This window comes from Octopus sinensis, linkage group LG22 (genome assembly GCF_006345805.1).
Source record: "Octopus sinensis linkage group LG22, ASM634580v1, whole genome shotgun sequence".
Classification (NCBI taxonomy): domain Eukaryota; kingdom Metazoa; phylum Mollusca; class Cephalopoda; order Octopoda; family Octopodidae; genus Octopus; species Octopus sinensis.
Genome location: NC_043018.1, coordinates 13,602,109 through 13,621,991, shown reverse-complemented (window position 1 = coordinate 13,621,991; position 19,883 = coordinate 13,602,109). Strand labels below are relative to the sequence as shown.

Here is a 19,883-nt window from a genome sequence, read left to right as displayed (position 1 = left end):
TTTGTGGGTCTGTGTTTGCCCCCCCCCCCCCCCAACATTGCTTGACAACATAACCGATGCTGGTGTGTTTACATCCCTGTAACTTAGCAGTTCGGCAAAAGAGACCGATAGGGCTTGGAGTGTTAAGTATCATGGAAAGAGACCTTGTGAGGCCAGAGACAACAGGTTGCTGTGGGCTCTCATAGAATGAACCAGTGCAAGTAAATTGAGTTCTGAGAAGTAAAATATAATAACAGTAGCAACAATAATAATAATAATAACAATAATGAAAACAAGAACAACTGTTAGAAATGTATATATTGCTTATTGTTATTAGTTTAGAAATATATTTAAAAGAGAAACACACAAAAACAAAACAAAATACAACAATAACAAAAAAAAAAAAAAGAAACAACCCTAAATCAGACTATTTTTAATGTTGAATCAGTTTTGAAAAGATTGCCATTGTCTGAGGATCGATAAGGTGATAACTGGCTGTTACCTATCGTGCTGGAGTCAAGGTTTGCTTCATATGATGGGACAGATGATAATGGCAAATGGGAGAAGTTGGAGTTCAGTGCAGGATAACACTGACGGTAGCAGTTGTAGGCAACCATAAACCCAAGAAAGGATCCAACTGTGACATCTGCAACAGACATAAATAATTAAAGACAATCACCAACAGAGAGCGACATGCAGTTTATTAACCGACTGGTACTACTAGTAATAATAATTTGTAAATATAGTGCTTTTATTCTATATCATTCATTTAACACCTGATTAGCCATACTGCCATGGGTCGACAGGATCTGATGAATTGGAGGACTACAACATGCTTTAACCCTTTCATTACCAACCCGGTTGAAACCGGCTCTGGCTCTGTAGTACAAATGTCTTGCTTTCATAATTTTTGAATTAAAATCTTCCACCAAACCTTAGTCACAATTTATGTTCCTAACACTAGCTGAATGATGACTAAATTATTTTACTGAATTCTTTGTTATATTTAAAGTAATTGAAAGAAACACAGAAGAGCATCTCAAAATAAATACAGTAACGAAAGGGTTAATATCTACTTCAGCATGGTACCCATGGCTGGAGGATTTTGCCTTTTACCCTTTCAGGGTTAATGGTGTTAGTGTAATCGACTTAACCCCTCCTTTGAAATTGCTGGCTTTGTGCCAAAATTTGAAAACGTTATAACCCGGTAGTATAACAATTTATTAGTAAACATCAACACATTGATAGCAACATTCACCGTCTGTTAGTACAAACGGCCGGATTAATTACTTCTTGGAGATGAAATATAATACAGTTAAAATTGCATAAAACATAATATTTATAGGCGCAGGAGTGGCTGTATGGTAAGTAGCTTGCTAACCAACCGCATGGTTTGGGTTCAGTCCCACTGCGTGGCACTTTGAGCAATTGTCTTCTACTATAGCCTCGGGCCGACCAAAGCCTTGTGAGTGGATTTGGTAGACGGAAACTGAAAGAAGCCTGTCGTATATATGTATATATATATATATATGTGTGTGTGTTTGTGTGTCTGTGTTTGTCCCCCTAGCATTGCTTGACAATCGATGCTGGTGTGTTCATGTCCCCGTAACTTAGCGGTTCGGCAAAAGAGACCGATAGAATAAGTACTAGGCGTACAAAGAGTAAGTCCTGGGGTCGATTTGCTCGACTAAAGGCGGTGCTCCAGCATGGTCGCAGTCAAATGACTGAAACAAGTAAAAGAGTAAAAGAGTACCTAATTCGAAAAGGAAAAATATGACACAACTGCTGTAGTGCAATTAGCAATGTGCAATTAGCAATGTGCAATTAGCAATGTGCAATTAGCAATGTGCAATTAGCAATGTGCAATCCTGCATTTAATGGATTGAGTTTAGTCAGTGAGCTCATTGCTTTTTTTCTGTCTCAAACTGTTGCTTGTAAAATCTAATAATATTTACAGAAATTCTGAAGGCCTTATTTACACGATGACAAAGATCAGAAATGTATTGCTTTATTTCATTTTAATATCTTTCTGAGACATTAAATATATAATAACCTTTTTAGGCGAACCCTTACTCATACTCTATTATTTTTACCTGGACTTTAACCACTGATCAGTTGTACTTAACAGCCATGAAGGTTTCCATGCCAGAACAAAATACATTATGATTATCAACGAATTGAGGAAACCTCTACATGGTTGCTTGACTGGCAAGAAATATCAGCCAAATCTCTCTCAAATCACACCCAATCAACTTAAAAAAAAGATTAAGACACATTAGATAATGTAATCCTAAATATGCTATGCTTGATATAAAAGTAGGTTGGTGTGATCATAGCTGAATACCTTTAATTGTAAGTCACCTGGAACAGAGCTGAACTGGAGCTAAACAACAGCATGGTTAGTCTCTTACTATTCTCTCTCCACCATGATAATCTAATTGATTATATCACATCAAAGAGACTGTAGTTTGTATATCTATATACATACATATACATATAAGATTATATATATATTCCCTCTCTCTCTTTCGGAGAGGCACTGGGCAGCTAAACGCACACATACACACACGGCAGTAACTTCCACCTACCGAATTCAATCACAAAGCTCCGGTCGGCTCGGGGTTATAGTGGAAGACACCTACTCAAAGTGCCACGCAGTGGGACTGAACCCGAAACCATGTAGCTAGGAAGCAAGCTCCCTAACCACACAGCCATGCTATATATATATATATATATATATATATATATATATATATATATATATAAGAAGAAGAAGAATATTATATATATATATATATATTATATATTAATAATAGAAGGGTAAAATTTATTAATTAAATTAATCAATTAATTAATAATTTTACCAAGTAGATCGGTACGTTAAAATAACCTTTACATGTAAAATTATCCACATAATTATAATTAGGGTTCAGCTAATTGCTTCACCACATACTGAATTTAAAAACAGGAGTTAAAATTCCTTTTCTTCTACGATCAGAATCTCCCAAGGACGGTAAACGTGTTTGCCATCATGGAGATTCTTATAGTAGCAGAACGGGAATTTTAACTCCTATTTCTAAATTCGGTATGCCGTGAAGCAATTAGCTGAACCCTAATTATAATTATGTATATTATATATTATATATTTGGTTTGGAGTGAAGTAAATAAATGTTGCTAGAAATGTGAATAAGAGGAGAAAGTACTTACCTTGCCAATGATGGTGATAATCACAGACACGGGACAGAGCCACTAACATAGCAATGAATATGGGAGTGACACAGGTGATAAGGCGCCAGGTACTTCCAAAACCATGTTGTCCAAAATAATGTAGTTTCCCAAATAAATATAGAGTTGTAAACCCTAAGCCAGAAAAAGCAACTAAAAGGAGAAAGAAATAACAATTAGAGATGAAATAAAAAAGTAGAGCGTTGCCATCGTTTCACTTTATTAATTATTGTTTACAGTAAAGATAACGATGCAGAATTAGAACTTAATATACAGTGATAGACTAAATACTTGAAGGTATCCAAGTTCAAACCCTGTAGAAATCAATCTTGCCCTTCAAACCACTGCCACCAAAAAGAATTAACAGGAATTTACTAGGAATGCTGTTTCTTGAATTTAAAAAAATTTTTTTTTTATATTTTAATTGGTCCAGTTTGAAGGAATGCTGTCCCCATGCTGTCCCCATGGTTTGAAGGAGTGCTGTCCCCCTTGTTTTTGCAAGCTCTCTAAGATCAGTGAGATCATTAGTTAATGTTTCTTAAGGTTCCATGTCTAAGAAATTATTATTCATAAACAATAATTGAAGAGTGGAGTTGATACAGATGCTAAGGACCAAAACCAAATGGATTGTTACATTTAGTTTGCTATGGCAGTATTCTCACTTTATACCAGCCCACAAAATAAAATCCAAATCAACCGAGTTCCCTCCTTTGTGGGAAAAAAACAAAATGTCTAGTGACAATCTCAAACAATCAAAGCCATCTAAATTTTATCTGTTGAATGTAAAGGAACATCACATGATTAACATTGGAAACTTTTGTAGGTTCTCCAATACATCTAAGGCATGCTTTAATATCATGTGACATTTTTCCACTGAAAATTAAGGCTGACACAGTTGAGTGAGCATGTCTAGTGATAGACCCAAAATAAGGTTCTCTAAATTTAATCTGCCAAATGGACAAAATTATATACACAATCATACAAACTCGGATATATATATCTGTCTATAATATATATATATATATATATCATCATTTAACATTATATATATATATAAATATATACGCACACACTTATACACAACCATGCATATATATACATATATATATATGTATATACATACATACACAAACATACACATATGTAGAGATGCCGACAGAGATTCATGCATAAATGTATATATTTTAATATGCATATATACACATAAATGTACAAAATATAGACTTACATAGATACAACATACATATCCACTACTGTTTCACTTCTAAATTAATCCTTTCAGAAATTTACTCACTTGAGGAATGTCCACTTGGAAAGCTTTTCCGACCTTCAGTGATTTTCTCCTGTAAACCTGTACACAACATGCCAGCAACAAATTTCCCATCAGGGAAACACCGCCAATAGAAGTCAGGACGGGGCCTAACGGAAACAAAAGGAATGGTTTTTCTTTTTTAAATCAACAGGAAGAAAATTCATTTTAACATTTATGCAGAGATTACGTTTCATTTAATAATTCCAAGTAATACAAAGAAGGTAGCACACAAAATAGTAGCCTGGGTTCTGTAGTACAGCGTAAATACAGACACAAATTTACAAATGGAGAAACACTTAGCCATTCATTTGCTGAGTCATTTTGACGGCTTGTAACTGCTGAACAAAAGATGGCACACTAGTTGACTGTTTGCTACATTATCCTCACAGTATTCTCACCACATTAGTCAATTGTAAAATTATTGGATTGTCCAGAAAGTTCGTGCCGATTTCTAGGAGCTTACCTTTCGACTGACTTATTTTAGAACATGGTCGAGTCCATAAAATAGGATTTGACTACACCTCCATTTAGAGCACAATTTAAACTATCTTTTCGTGGAAGGAGATTTATGTTCCTATAACCTGTGTTAATTCTGTAACCCTTTAAAATGGAAGATAAGAAAGTTCATTTTCGGCACTTGATGCTTTGGGAACCAGGCAAAAATTGCTGCAGCTCAGCTGGGATGTGTTACCCCACCCTCCATATTAATCAGATATTGCTCCTTCAGATTTCCACTTATTCAGGTCTCTGCAGAATACTCTTAATGGTAAAAACTTCAATTCCTTGGATGACGTAAAAAGATACCTTGGTGAATTCTTTGCCATGAAACCACCTCAATTCTGGGAAGGGGGTATTTTCAAGTTAAAGGAAAGATGGATACGCATTGTGCAACAAAATGTTTCACATTTGTTTGATTAAAAATGTAATGGCAAGTATTTATTGACCTTTTTCTTTCCTTTAAAAATTGGCACAAACATTCCGGACAACCCAATACAATGTGTGAACATCTTTAGCTTTTTCTGCAAAATGACAGAGTCAATAGCAGAAAGAATGGACAGTGTGGAAGCCTATGTGAGAACAGGTCCTGTTAAACAAACACAAGAAATTTTTGAAGTTTCCAAGTAAAAGTTTACTGGCAATGATACAAATGTTGGTTAAGAAGTGGCACACTACAGGGTGAGTACACAACACCCCAAAACAAAGAGACCCTACAGTTTGAATGCTGGACGTTATTCAAGATATTTGTCAAGGGATTACTCAAAGCCCAAAGAAGTCAACAGCCTCTCATAAGCGGGAGGTCAGGTGCAGGAATATCTAAAGTCGAAGCCATATCATTTTACAGCAATTAAAAGTGGATGACAAGAGCAAACAAGTAAATTACTGGACATGGCTTCAAATGGCAGATACAAGCAAAGGAAAGGTTGGGTGCCTTTTGTGTGTGCAAAGTTATTACACACACACACACATAATATGCAATCACACACACATACACATATATGCAACCCTCAACCACACAGACACCTTCATGTACATGCACACCCCCAACACACCTATATACGTGCATTTACACATATATAGCGAGAAAGATCTACTTACCGTCCAAAAATGATTTTTATCACATTTGTAAGAGAAGCAGTAAAGAATATAGATAGAGTCACACCTGAAAGATAAAAATACATAAAGGTAAATTCATGACATAAATTGTAATTTCTGGTATACAAGGCCACAGATTTGGTCACTGGGTAACAGTCAATTAAACAGACCCAGTACTTGAGAGGTACCGTAAATCCTCGAGTATAATCCGCATTTTTTTCACAAAATTTAACGGTCAAAATCCCTGGTGCGTACTATATATGAGGTTAAAAATGAAAATTATTTTCTAAGCAATGCCCGAGTCTCTATTTGCTGTCCGGCAATGTTTATTCAGACGCATTTTGTGATGTCGGGCCTGAAAATACCTTCAGCTAAGCCTGAAAGCAATGAAGTCATAAAAGAATCATCCATAACTTGCAGTAAGCAACATTTATTAAAATAAAAGTATTCAGAACACAGAATAACATGTAAAAAAAACAATTTGCAAACATATTTACATTCCCATATAACAGTTAAGAACATCACCATTATTGTATTACGCATGCGCAGAAGTGTTTGTTCGACTAGGTGCTGCTGGCTTAATTACGCACAACTCAAGTTAGAGAAGGGGTGCGTATTATACACAAGGTTTAGGTTTTCCAGAGGGACAGCCCCCTAAAAATCCCCTGCGTATTATACTCAAGGGCAGACAATACTCGAAGATTTTTGGTACTTCGTTTTATCAACACCTGAACAGATAAAGATAAACTTGTGGGATTTGAACTTAGAATGTAAAAAAAAATGTAATTACCACAAGGTATTTGTCCAAAACAATAAATATTTATATTAACTTAAGCAGAAGACCTTAAATTCTGGGGATGGTGATAGTTGATCAAATCAGATTCAGTACTTGACTGGTACTATTTTTTCATAACTCTGACAGGATTTGAATTCAGACCATAAATATTACAAGGCATTTTAGTCTAACACTAATGCTTTGGTCAAAACACCATCTATAAATGAATACTTTCAGACAATAATATGAATGTGAATAGAAATCATAGAACGGAATGGAAGAGAAATGTTGTAAAAAGGAAATCAAAATTATCTACGGTGGCACATAAAAAGCACCATCCGTTCGTGGCCGTTGCCAGCCTCGCCTGGCCCTTGTGCCAGTGGCACATAAAAAGCACCATCCGTTCGTGGCCGTTGCCAGCCTCGCCTGGCCCTTGTGCCCGTGGCACATAAAAAGCACCATCTGTTCGTGGCCGTTGCCAGTCTTGCCTCGCCCTTGTGCCGGTGGCACATAAAAAGCACCATCCGATTGTGGCCGTTTGCCAGACTCGTCTGGCAAGTAAAAAGCACCCACTACACTCATGGAGTGGTTGGCGTTAGGAAGGGCATCCAGCTGTAGAAACATTGCCAGATCAGACTGGAGCATGGTGCAGCCTTCTGGCTTCCCAGATCCCCGGTCGAACCATCTAACCCATGCTAGCATGGAAAGCAGACACTAAACGATGATGATGATGATGATTATCAAACAACTCTTACCCAGAACAGCACACGTCACATCTGTTTTGTTTCTGTTCCTGATGTAAGCAGACACAATTGAAACCAAAGGTAAAATAGTTACAATGACCTGTAAAATACAAAAATTATATAAATGTTGAGCTGAGCAAAGAATTCTTAATTCTTACTTTTTGTTTTAATAAATGAGGGGGTTCCGTAAAGTTCCTGGCTTTGGGCAAAAGAAACTACAAGAGGATCAGTTAATTATGATTTTATTCAACATATTCCCCTCTCAGATTCACACTTATTGCAAGGGTCCTTCAGTTTTTCTAAGCCCTGTAACCAGGCCTTTTGCAATGCCCTTAAATCCAGGAACTTTTCATTAGCCCCCTCATATCATCTAGTTGGGTGTTTAGCCCCAGTTTAGATTAGATAGCAACATGTGATTTCATGTGATACGGAAGTTATTTTAGGTGGATTTAGCATCCACAAAGATGCTTCTTTGGCTCAAATATGACAGCTAGGTTGAAATATTGCTCATTATGATATCAGAGTTTCCAGGGATATTTATATACAGCGGTATTCCAATGATTTGTTGAGGTACACATTAAACAGAAGGCTTGGGTGGTGGTGATGAGAGTGATGGGAGCTGTGATGCTCAGGTTCTTCCAAATGCCAACATCAATGATAAAAGAAAAATAGAATAACTACTCTGACTTCTATCGGATGTCTCCCATGACCACTTCTAAAGGCTTAATGCCATCCCCACCCTTACTTAGGGTTTATCTCCTATGTAAGGTAGTGATCATGTAGCGCATAAAAATGATGGTGTAGTGTATGCAGGCTCAAGACTATTGTATGTACATGAGTTCTGCCAAATGTGAGCTTTCTTTTCAGGTACATGACACTGCTGTCCCCCATCCTAGGGTCTCACGGGCCCACACTGCCCACTTCCTGAGGGTTGGCACACTCAATGTGGGCACACTGAAAGGTAGGCCTGGTGAAATTGTTGAGATGCTTGAACGGAGACATGTAGATTTGTGTGGCATCCAAGAAGTAAGGTGGAGAGGAAGGTCTGCTATGTTCCTCACAGGCAAACAACACAGGTATAAGATTTTCTGGGCAGGGAACACTGACGGGGTCAGGGGCGTGGGTATACTTCTTGCGCAGAAATGGGTTGATAAAGCAATCGAGGTAGTCAGAGTCTGCGATAGAATACTTACGATTAGATTAGTGCTTCGTCATGGGTTAGCAACCATTATCTCGGCTTATTCTCCTCAGCTAGGGCTACCTGATGGATGGAAAGATCGATTTTATGACACCCTCTTGCAGACTACCTTGTCGACAAATGACAGGGACCTTCTCTTTGAGGCTGGTGACTTCAATGGGCATGTTGGACAACATGCAGGGGGCTTCCATGGCATACATGGAGGCTACGGTTTTGGTTTCCGCAATGAGGAGGGAACCAGGCTGCTGGAGTTCTGCAATGCAAATGATCTTATGATTTGTAATACGAACTTCCGGAACCTGCCAGTCTCCTATTCCCCTACCGATCTGGCAGACACATAGTCATACCCAATGACTGGTGTAGCAGCACTGTAGTCAACTGCTACAAAGGTAAAGGTGACGCCTTAGATACAAATAATTACAGAGGTATCAAGCTGTTGGATCAGGTAATGAAAGTCATGGAGAGGGTCATAGTCCAACTAATTAGGGAGAGAATCAGTCTAGATGAGATGCAGTTTGGATTTGTGCCAAGGAAAAGCACCACTGATGCTATATTCCTGGGAAGACAGCTGCAGGAGAAATACCTAGCCAAAGATAAACCTCTGTACCTGGCTTTCGCTGACATGGAGAAAGCCTTTGGCAGGGTCACCAGATCCCTTATCTGGTAGTTAATAAGGAAACTAGGGATAGATGAATGGTTAGTGAGAGCTGTACAAGCCATGTACAGGGATGTTGTCAGTAAGGTGAGGGTTGGCAACGAGTATAATGAAGAATTCCAAGTAGGAGTAGGGGTCTACCAAGGATCAGTCCTCAGCCCCCGCTTATTCATCACAGTCCTTCAGGCAATAACAGAGAAATTCAAGACAGGATGCCCCCGGAAGCTTCTCTATGCTGATGACCTTGCTCTAATAGCTGAGTCACTAAATGATCAAAAATGATGATGATGATGATGATTATCTAAGACTATATTATTTAATGTGCTCTTTCATTTTTGTGAAGACTCTAAGTAGTATCATTTGCCTGCTATTTCTAGCAATTCAAATGGTCTCATAGAGTCTCCTGCATTAACTCACATGTTATAAGTACTTTAAATAGGAAACTATTTCTATGATGTGTTCACATTTAGTTCCTTAAAAATAAAATGCTACACACTAAACGCATGTATAAATAAATATAAGTAGGAAGGAAAAATCAAAAATATATGCGATGTCTCTAATCTCAAAAGGTGTGATTCTGTAAAAAAAGGAGGAGATTTGAAAACTAACCCACAAAAATTTAACCGGTATATAACTGGGAGTTTCAGGATTCTTATACAACCATAATTCTTCAGGTTGAATATGTCTTTCAAATGGCTTTAGATTATCTGTGTATCTACAATAGCAAAACAAAACAAAAAAAGATTACAGTAGAATTAACAAATAACAAAATAAATTAAGCATGTTTTGTGATTTTACCTTCTCTTTGAATTTATTTTCAGTTCTTTACATGGTAAGTACTTGACAAAATAATTATAATATTAGTGATTAGGCCGATGCCAGCGCCGCCTCGACTGGCTTCCGTGCCGGTGGCTCGTAAAATACACCAATCCGACCGTGGCCGTTGCCAGCCTCGCCTGGCACCTGTGCAGGTGGCACGTAAAAAGCACCCACTACACTCACGGAGTGGTTGGCGTTAGGAAGGGCATCCAGTTGTAGAAACACTGCCAGATCAGATTGGAGACTGGTGCAGCCTCCGGGCTTCCCAGATCCCCAGTCGAACCGTCCAACCCATGCTAGCATGGAGAACGGACGTTAAACAATGATGATGATGATTGATTAATGTAATCAAAAGTAGAGATACTCATATATGATCATCAGATATAGTTGAATGTTTTCTGGAAGTGATTGTGGAGGTAACAATTGTAGATGGGGTTTAAGAAAAGAATTGAAGGAAATTTATGGAACTGTTACAGGTCAGCAACAGAGAGTTACGCCCCCTGTTTAATATCTAAAATCATACATAAGCAAGGAAATTATGTATAAGAGTGAAATATGAATGCTAAACAGATTTGACAGGGATTAGAAAGCAGACTAGCCGTGACCAGTCGGATCACAAGCAAACTCCGAGTTTCCCAGCAATGGGGTTTTGTTTTATGGGCGAATTCATATTTTCGTTTCAAGGTTATTTCGCATGCTTTCCTTGGATGTGACATAGAAATCACGCGTAAACAGCTCCTTTCCTCCAAAAGGTAAAATTTGGCTGCTATTTCTTGCAAGCCCAACTACCAGGTAACAAGTATTTCAGGTCCTTTATCACAAACAATTGTTACGGTTATGAACGGGTCTTTTATGAAATATTCACCATATTTTTAGCCATTTTCACTTGAAAATATTTTTTAAATATGCCAAAAAATGTTTGTAATGGTATTCACTTGAAAATAAAACATTAAAATATTGTCTGCTCAAATAAAGCTAAAATATAAATACTTACTGTACAAAAACAACTTACATTTTTGTAATCAAATTCACTTAAAAATATTTCTAAATGGTTAAAATATTACGAAGATGTACTAGCATAGCAAGTGACTTGATCTGAGATCGTGTGCTGAAACAAAAACAATTGCAGTGTGGAAGATGTTTGTAAGCCATTTTAAGAATGCACAAAAACCGTTAGTTTCACTTCAACATTTAAATTTGATTAGTGTCAAAATATTTTTGTCACTTTGAAACCGTGACCTGTTCACTGACAAAATTTCGTGCTGTGTTTAACTAGAGAAAATAGAAACAATCTTTCTCTTTTGTTTTTCTCCGTCACAACAAATGAATGAGAAAGGAAGGGGTGAAAGTCAACATTTTTTTTTCCTTAGAGAGTGATAGAGAGTGAGCGTGATGACTATGTGTGTGAATATGTCACAGATAGTATACATATGTTTGTGTTGAATCACAAGCCATGACATTCATTATATATGTGTGTGCATTCTGTATGTGTGTTGACATCAGGGAAGCCATGTTTTTTTTTCGCCAAGAAATAACATGCAAAAATTGTGTTTAATCGTTTTCTTTAATAAACAGAGGTCCAAATATCACAAAACCTTGTACTGCAGTGCATAAAGTAAGCATGAAAATAAATATGTAAAAAAAAAATTAAGATAAAATAAACTGTTTCTGAGATATTTCAGGAACAAACAAACATCTTCTAAAGTTTTAGTAATATTAAGATGAGGCAAGTGTTATACATTCAATGTGCCATATTGAAAAAAACCAAACAGAAAGGAGTTGAGAGACTGTTTAGGTAGTAAATATGTGAGTTGTAAGACTAAAGTATACATAGCACAAGTGATGCTGAACTGGTCTAAAGACATGATGGGAAGAAATGATGAGTGTTGGATGAGAAATTGCTACGGGTTGAGAGAGGAGAACAGCCACGGCAGAGGAAGATTGTGATAATGAAAAAAAAGTGGTAAAATTAGAGCTGAAGATGTTGAGTGTCACTGATACGATGGTGCAGGAGCAAGATAATTAGATGAGATTGTGTGCTGCAAACCCAGCCAACCCATACCAGCAGAGAAAAACGAACACAAGAACAAGATTTATTGGCACTGATATGACATGGGCATATTCTTTCATTCTTTAGTCAAACAAATCACCCCCAGGACTTATTCTCTGTAAGCCTGATACTTATTTTATCAGAGACTTTTGCCAAACCGCTAAGTTATATGGATGTAAACACACCAACTTCGGTTGTCAAGTGATGGAGGAGGGACAAACACAGACACACAAATACATATATGTATGTACGATGGGCTTCTTTCCGTTTCCCTCTACCAAATCCACTCACAAGGCTTTGGTCGGCCTGAGGCTATAGTAGAAGTCACTTGCCAAGGTGCCACACAGTGAGACTGAACCTGGAACCACGTGGTTGGGAAGCAAGCTTCTTACTAAACAGGGAGCTTCTAAGAGAACAGAAACCAAAAGAAATGACGACGGCACACAGTAAAGGGGACTCTTTGTATTTCTTTATTGCCCACAAGGGGGCAAAACATAGAGTGGACAAAGAAGGACAGACAAAGGGATTAAGCCGATTATATCGATCCCACTGCGAAACTGGTACTTTATTTATCGACCCCGAAAGGATGAAAGGCAAAGTCGACCTCAGCGGAATTTGAACTCAGAACGTAACGGCAGACGAAATACAACTACGCATTTCGCCCGGCATGCTAACGTTTCTGCCAGCTCTCCGCTCTTTAATCGTGCTGCAGCCCTCTTTGTAGTGCTGAAGATATAATAAAGTGCATGCAGTCTCAACACTGTAAGACAAACAGAACCAAATTTGGCAGGTTTTCTCAGTTGCTGTCTGTATCAAAGGTGAGGGGGAAATTGATGAGGCACATCCTATTCCTGCCAGTATGGCAAAAAAAGAAACATATGATAATGATGATGGCAATGGTGATGACGATGGTAGTGTGAGAGTGGCTGTGGGCACACATGCTAGCATGCATACGAGAGAAGAAAAACAATACTGAGTATTTATCCACTTACAAATACAATAGGAAGAAAAGAATCCGGAAAAGTACTTCTGCGCCAAAGCTCTCCAAAATCTTCATGGTTTCTGTGCTCTGCTTGAAAGAAATTCATTCAGTATACCTTATAAAAACAAATTGAAAATCATATTCATACATGAAACAGTAGAAGCTGTTTAAACACTCAAGCTTTAAGATAATTATTATTGGCTTCTGGTGATTGTTGGTAGAGGAAGGAATTGGACTGTTAAAGAAATCCCACTATGTTACTAGAATTTCAGAATGATGGATTTATGGAGAAGGGTTCAATCCTCTGTGATGTGAACTTGAAACAGAGGCACATAGAACACTGTCCATCATGCATGATGAGGATTTATTATCAGTTGGGGCAAATATTGGCACAGATCAACAACCAGACTGTTCACTGAAGTTTAAACAAGAGTATCATTGGTCTGGAGGTGCTTCTGGCTAATGAGACAACAGTGCAGACATATGGCCTAGTGGTTAGAGTAGCGGACTCGCAGTCAAGGGATCGCGGGTTCAAATCTCAGACCGCATGATGTGTGTGTTTATGAGCGAAATACCTAAGCTCCATGCGGCTCCGGCAGAAGGTGATGGCGAGCTTCTGCTGACTCTTTCGCCACAACTTTCTCTCACTCTTTCCTCCTGCATCTTGCAGCTCACCTGCGCCGGACCGGCGTCCCATCCAGGTGGGGAGCCTATACGCCAAGGAAACCAGGAAACCAGCCCTTATGAGCCAGGCATGGCTCGAGAAGGAACAAACAATGAGACAACAATGTCAAAACAGTGGGTGTCCCAGAATCCCTTGTGCTAATGAACTGAGTATGTTGTGAACACGTATTTGTCATAAAGGAGGAACTATTTTCCTGCGACAAAACACAACAGTGATAAGCATATTCATGTTCAAATCAACTGGAATGTAATTAAGAACAGGAATGCAAGTTATCATTTCCATCATTCCATGGATTTTGATAATGTAGTTTCATTATTTTTCATCGTTTAGTTTTTAGTTGTTTCGGTTATCAGATTATAACCATTCTGGGGTACAGACTTGAATGGTTTTGTTGAGCAAATCGCTCCTATACATATTTTTGAAGTCTGGTGCTTGTTCTAGTGGCCTCTTTTGTCAAAGCTCTAAGTTACTGGGATGTAAACAAACAAACACCAGTTGTCAAGCAGTGGGGTACAAACATAAATGCACATATGTACCGTATGACAGTAGGAGCAACAGTTTTTGCATTTGCAGTACCAGTGTTGGTACCAACGTTTGGGATACTTGACTGGTCTTATTTCTTTATAGCCCACAAGGGGCTAAACACAGAGGGGACAAACAAGGACAGATAAAGGGATTAAGTCGATTACATCGACCTCAGTGTGTGAGTGGTACTTAATTTATTGACCCCGAAAGGATGAAAGGCAAAGTCAACCTCGGCAGAATTTGAACTCAGAACATAAAGACAGACAAAATACCGCTAAGCATTTCGCCTGGTGTGCTAACGTTTCTGCCAGCTCGACACCTTATACTTGACTAGTCTGTAGAGGAAATCCACTCCATAGACATTAAAATCTGCATGATCCTGACATCAAGTGGAAATTCCCACAAAAACAGTGATATCAAAAGGTTCTACCGAAGCAGGCAGAGGCTTGAGACCAGTGCAGCAGGGAGCCAAGGAAATGGTGTACGGTATCTTTCAGACGGCACCTGTTATGAACAACAGTAGCAAAAATAAAGGCATAAGCAACCTACCTCAAAGGAGACCTGGATGTGAAATGCTCAGCATACCGAAAAAAGAAGAAAGAAAAGGAGAAGACAATGCATGAGTATTTTTCCTGAAAAGTTGATGATAGTAATATTAACATCAAATGCAGTCTTTCTTGTACTGTTATATCGGAATTAGATATGAAAAGAAAAATAGTGAGCATGCACACATGCAGACTGACACACACAAGCTTTTTCGAAATTTCCTCTATCATATATGTGATGTGTTGACACATCACAAGTATGTGAGCCCACCAGTCTTTTTGTTTTTTTTTTTCTCTTTTTAATTCCAATATAATTACAATCTATACATTCTGAAAGAGATCTGTAGAAAATTTCATCTAAAAAACCCATTTTTCTCAAAGTCATGAGGAAACAAAGTCAACTCGCGTGAATTTTCCAAAACTCCTCTCCCCCACCCATGGAAAAATTTTTTCACAACAAATTCCGATATAATTGGAATCTACACCATCTGAAGGGTATTTGTAGGAAATTTCATTAAAAATATCCATTTTTCTGGAGGGTATGAGGAAACAAAGTCGGTGGGGGGAGGCAAACAGCCATGCTACACGGCAGTGAAACATGGGTTGTGACTGCTGAGGACGTGTAGTCTTGAAAGAAATGAAGCTAGCATGATCTGCTGGATGTGTAATGTTAGTAGATGAAAGTTGAACATAAGAAGCATCAGATGTGGTGTGCAGAGACAACAGTGCTGGTATGGCCATGTGATGCGTATGGATGAGGACAGTGTGTGAAGATGTGTCACACCCTAACAATGGAGGAACCTGTGGAAGACATGGGATGTGGTGGTGAAGCACGACCTTCAAAGGTTGGGCTTTACAGAGGCAATGACACACAACCAAGAACTTTGGAGATATTTGCCATGCTTGAGAAGACCCGGCAAGGCGAGATCATAATTGTGGCCAATGCCAGTGTCCAGTTAAAAAAAAATGTTGGACAATATGCTGTGAAGACCTGCTGAACCGAATGAAACCATAGACGATGACAGTGCCACCTGGCTGGCATTTAAAAAGCCCCATCGATGCCACTGCTGCCTGGCTGGCACCTGTGCCAGTGGCACGTAAAATGCACCATTCGAGCATAACCGATGCCAGTGCAGCCTGACTGGCTCCCATACCAGTGGCACATAAAAGCACCCATTACACTCTCAGAGTGGTTGGCGTTAGGAAGGGCATCTAGGTGTAGAAACATTGCCAAATCAGACGGGAGCCTGGTGCAGCCTCCAGGTTTACCAGTTTTCAGTCAATCCGTCCAACCCATGCCAGCATGGAAAGCGGACGTTAAACGACAACGATGATGATATACATATATAGACACATTTATGTATATATATATATATATATATATATATACAGTTGTATTACTCTTTTACTTGTTTCAGTCATTTGACTGTGGCCATGCTGGAGCACTGCCTTTAGTCGAGTAAATCGACCCCAGGCCTTATTCTTTGTAAGTCTAGTACTTATTCTATCGGTCTCTTTTGCCGAACTGCTAAGTTACGGGGACGTAAACGCACCAGATGTTGGGGGGGGGGGACAATCACAGACACACAAACATATACACACGCACATACATATATATATATACACACATATATAGGACGTCTACCAATCCACTCACAACGCTTTGGTCGGCCTGAGGCTATAGTAGAAGACACTTGCCCAAGGTGCCACGCAGTGGAAGTGAACCCGGAAGCATGTGGCAAGCTACTTACCACACACATACACACATATATATATATATATAATATATACATACTGTTGTGTGTGTGTGTAATATATAAGACTGGAGCCTGGTGCAGCCTTCTGGCTTCCCAGATCCCCGGTCGAACCGTCCAACTCATGCTAGCATGGAGAACGGACGTTAAACGATGATGATGAGATATATATGTATATATATATATATAATATATATATATATATATATTATATATACAGTTGTATTACTCTTTTACTTGTTTCAGTCATTTGACTGTGGCCATGCTGGAGCACTGCCTTTAGTCGAGTAAATCGACCCCAGGCCTTATTCTTTGTAAGTCTAGTACTTATTCTATCGGTCTCTTTTGCCGAACTGCTAAGTTACGGGGACGTAAACGCACCAGATGTTGGGGGGGGGGGGGACAATCACAGACACACAAACATATACACACGCACATACATATATATATATACACACATATATAGGACGTCTACCAAATCCACTCACAACGCTTTGGTCGGCCTGAGGCTATAGTAGAAGACACTTGCCCAAGGTGCCACGCAGTGGAAGTGAACCCGGAAGCATGTGGCAAGCTACTTACCACACACATACACACATATATATATATAATATATACATACTGTTGTGTGTGTGTGTAATATATAAGACTGGAGCCTGGTGCAGCCTTCTGGCTTCCCAGATCCCCGGTCGAACCGTCCAACTCATGCTAGCATGGAGAACGGACGTTAAACGATGATGATGAGATATATATGTATATATATATATATATAATATATATATATATATATATATATATACACACATACAGTTGTGTATATATATATATATAGCAGACGATAGTGGTGTTGTAGAAGTAATTAATACACAATTGAAGACGTTATTAACGGTAAGGTGGTTCCAGCCGATGTCCATTCTATGATTTTCTCTTTCCTTCAGGCTAAGTCTACAAAGGACAACATTCACCAATGTCTCCACCCATTTTTCCCGAGACGTCAGTGTGTGGCTTGCGGCAAATCTGGCTGCTATTTCAAGCAAATCAAATCACCACATAAAACTACACACTTTTTTTAGTCATCGATATCTAATTCCTTGAAATTCTTTTTTTTTGTGTCTCAGGAGATTGATTTTGGCAAATACTGAAGGGAAGAAAGAAAAAAAAAACCCTCTTCGCTTTGTTTATATATGTATGTATGTAGGTAATGTCTTCGATCTATTTACAGACGGCTGACGGCAGAAATGTTTGCTGTCTCGACAATCGATCTGAAAAAAGGGTGTGAATACGAAACCAGTAGGCCAACTAGGACAGTCCAATCATGACCACCTCGTGTATGTTGGTGTGTGTATGCGTGTATATATATATATATATATATGGCAATCTTTCGTCTCATATATATATATATATATATTATATATACAGTTGTATTACTCTTTTACTTGTTTCAGTCATTTGACTGTGGCCATGCTGGAGCACTGCCTTTAGTCGAGTAAATCGACCCCAGGCCTTATTCTTTGTAAGTCTAGTACTTATTCTATCGGTCTCTTTTGCCGAACTGCTAAGTTACGGGGACGTAAACGCACCAGATGTTGGGGGGGGGGACAATCACAGACACACAAACATATACACACGCACATACATATATATATATACACACATATATAGGACGTCTACCAAATCCACTCACAACGCTTTGGTCGGCCTGAGGCTATAGTAGAAGACACTTGCCCAAGGTGCCACGCAGTGGAAGTGAACCCGGAAGCATGTGGCAAGCTACTTACCACACACATACACACATATATATATATAATATATACATACTGTTGTGTGTGTGTGTAATATATAAGACTGGAGCCTGGTGCAGCCTTCTGGCTTCCCAGATCCCCGGTCGAACCGTCCAACTCATGCTAGCATGGAGAACGGACGTTAAACGATGATGATGAGATATATATGTATATATATATATATATATATATATATATATATATATATACACACATACAGTTGTGTATATATATATATATAGCAGACGATAGTGGTGTTGTAGAAGTAATTAATACACAATTGAAGACGTTATTAACGGTAAGGTGGTTCCAGCCGATGTCCATTCTATGATTTTCTCTTTCCTTCAGGCTAAGTCTACAAAGGACAACATTCACCAATGTCTCCACCCATTTTTCCCGAGACGTCAGTGTGTGGCTTGCGGCAAATCTGGCTGCTATTTCAAGCAAATCAAATCACCACATAAAACTACACACTTTTTTTAGTCATCGATATCTAATTCCTTGAAATTCTTTTTTTTTGTGTCTCAGGAGATTGATTTTGGCAAATACTGAAGGGAAGAAAGAAAAAAAAAACCCTCTTCGCTTTGTTTATATATGTATGTATGTAGGTAATGTCTTCGATCTATTTACAGACGGCTGACGGCAGAAATGTTTGCTGTCTCGACAATCGATCTGAAAAAAGGGTGTCAATACGAAACCAGTAGGCCAACTAGGACAGTCCAATCATGACCACCTCGTGTATGTTGGTGTGTGTATGCGTATATATATATATATATATATATGGCAATCTTTCGTCTCATATATATATATATATATATATATATATATATATATGCAGTCTCTCGTTACGACCACATTAATTAAATTAATTAGTATATCTTCCTTTGGGATTTAGGATTTGAATGAGATTTCATCGAGCGACGGCGGAGATGTTTTTTGGGTTTTTTTTCTTTTATATTTATAAATTAGTAAAGCACTGACTCCCGCGGAAGAATCTAATTAATTTAAATTAACAGTTAATTGGTTGATAAATACAATCGTGATGCTTTTTATGTGTGAATTTAATACTTACGAAGGAGACGAGGCGAAGAAGTGTTGCCGCCGTGGCACTCGACCCGAACAGGCTTCCGCCGATGCTGCTCTGCCAGCTTCGCTTCTTTCCGTTCAATAAACTTCATACATTATTTCAGTTGTCTCTATATTGACACAGGAAACAATATCAGTAATGATTTTTTTAATAGAAAATTAAAGATATTATAAA

At 38.5% G+C, this 19,883-nt stretch overlaps 1 protein-coding gene across 4 annotated transcripts; it reads right to left on the bottom strand.

The window, feature by feature from the left end:
- Positions 1-392: 392 nt before the first annotated feature.
- Positions 393-19,883, bottom strand: LOC115223322 (phospholipid phosphatase 5). 4 transcript variants are annotated; one of them, XM_036512135.1, is made up of 9 exons: positions 19,695-19,883; positions 15,092-15,114; positions 13,343-13,419; positions 10,091-10,196; positions 7,641-7,728; positions 6,114-6,177; positions 4,500-4,624; positions 3,188-3,358; positions 393-625 (listed from the first exon to the last, which is right to left on the bottom strand). In XM_036512135.1, the coding sequence occupies exons 1-9, from the start codon at positions 19,798-19,800 to the stop codon at positions 402-404; spliced, it is 984 nt and encodes a 327-aa protein (XP_036368028.1). In that variant the 5' UTR covers positions 19,801-19,883; the 3' UTR covers positions 393-401. The 4 variants fall into 4 exon arrangements, with proteins under 4 accessions (XP_036368028.1, XP_029649699.1, XP_029649700.1 ...); XM_029793839.2 differs by having other exon boundaries at positions 15,092-15,103; positions 19,695-19,837; XM_029793840.2 differs by having other exon boundaries at positions 13,343-13,447; positions 15,092-15,103; positions 19,695-19,825.

What these genes read in the sequence shown, in the direction of transcription:
- LOC115223322 (XM_036512135.1), bottom strand. Translation starts at nt 19,800, where the DNA reads ATGAAGTTTATTGAACGGAAAGAAGCGAAGCTGGCAGAGCAGCATCGG. An exon ending in ACATCCAGGTCTCCTTTGAG is followed by an intron (nt 13,420 to 15,091) that starts GTAGGTTGCTTA and finishes TCTTTCAAGCAG; the next exon opens with AGCACAGAAACCATGAAGAT. An exon ending in CTTTTCTTCCTATTGTATTT is followed by an intron (nt 10,197 to 13,342) that starts GTAAGTGGATAA and finishes TTGCTATTGTAG; the next exon opens with ATACACAGATAATCTAAAGC.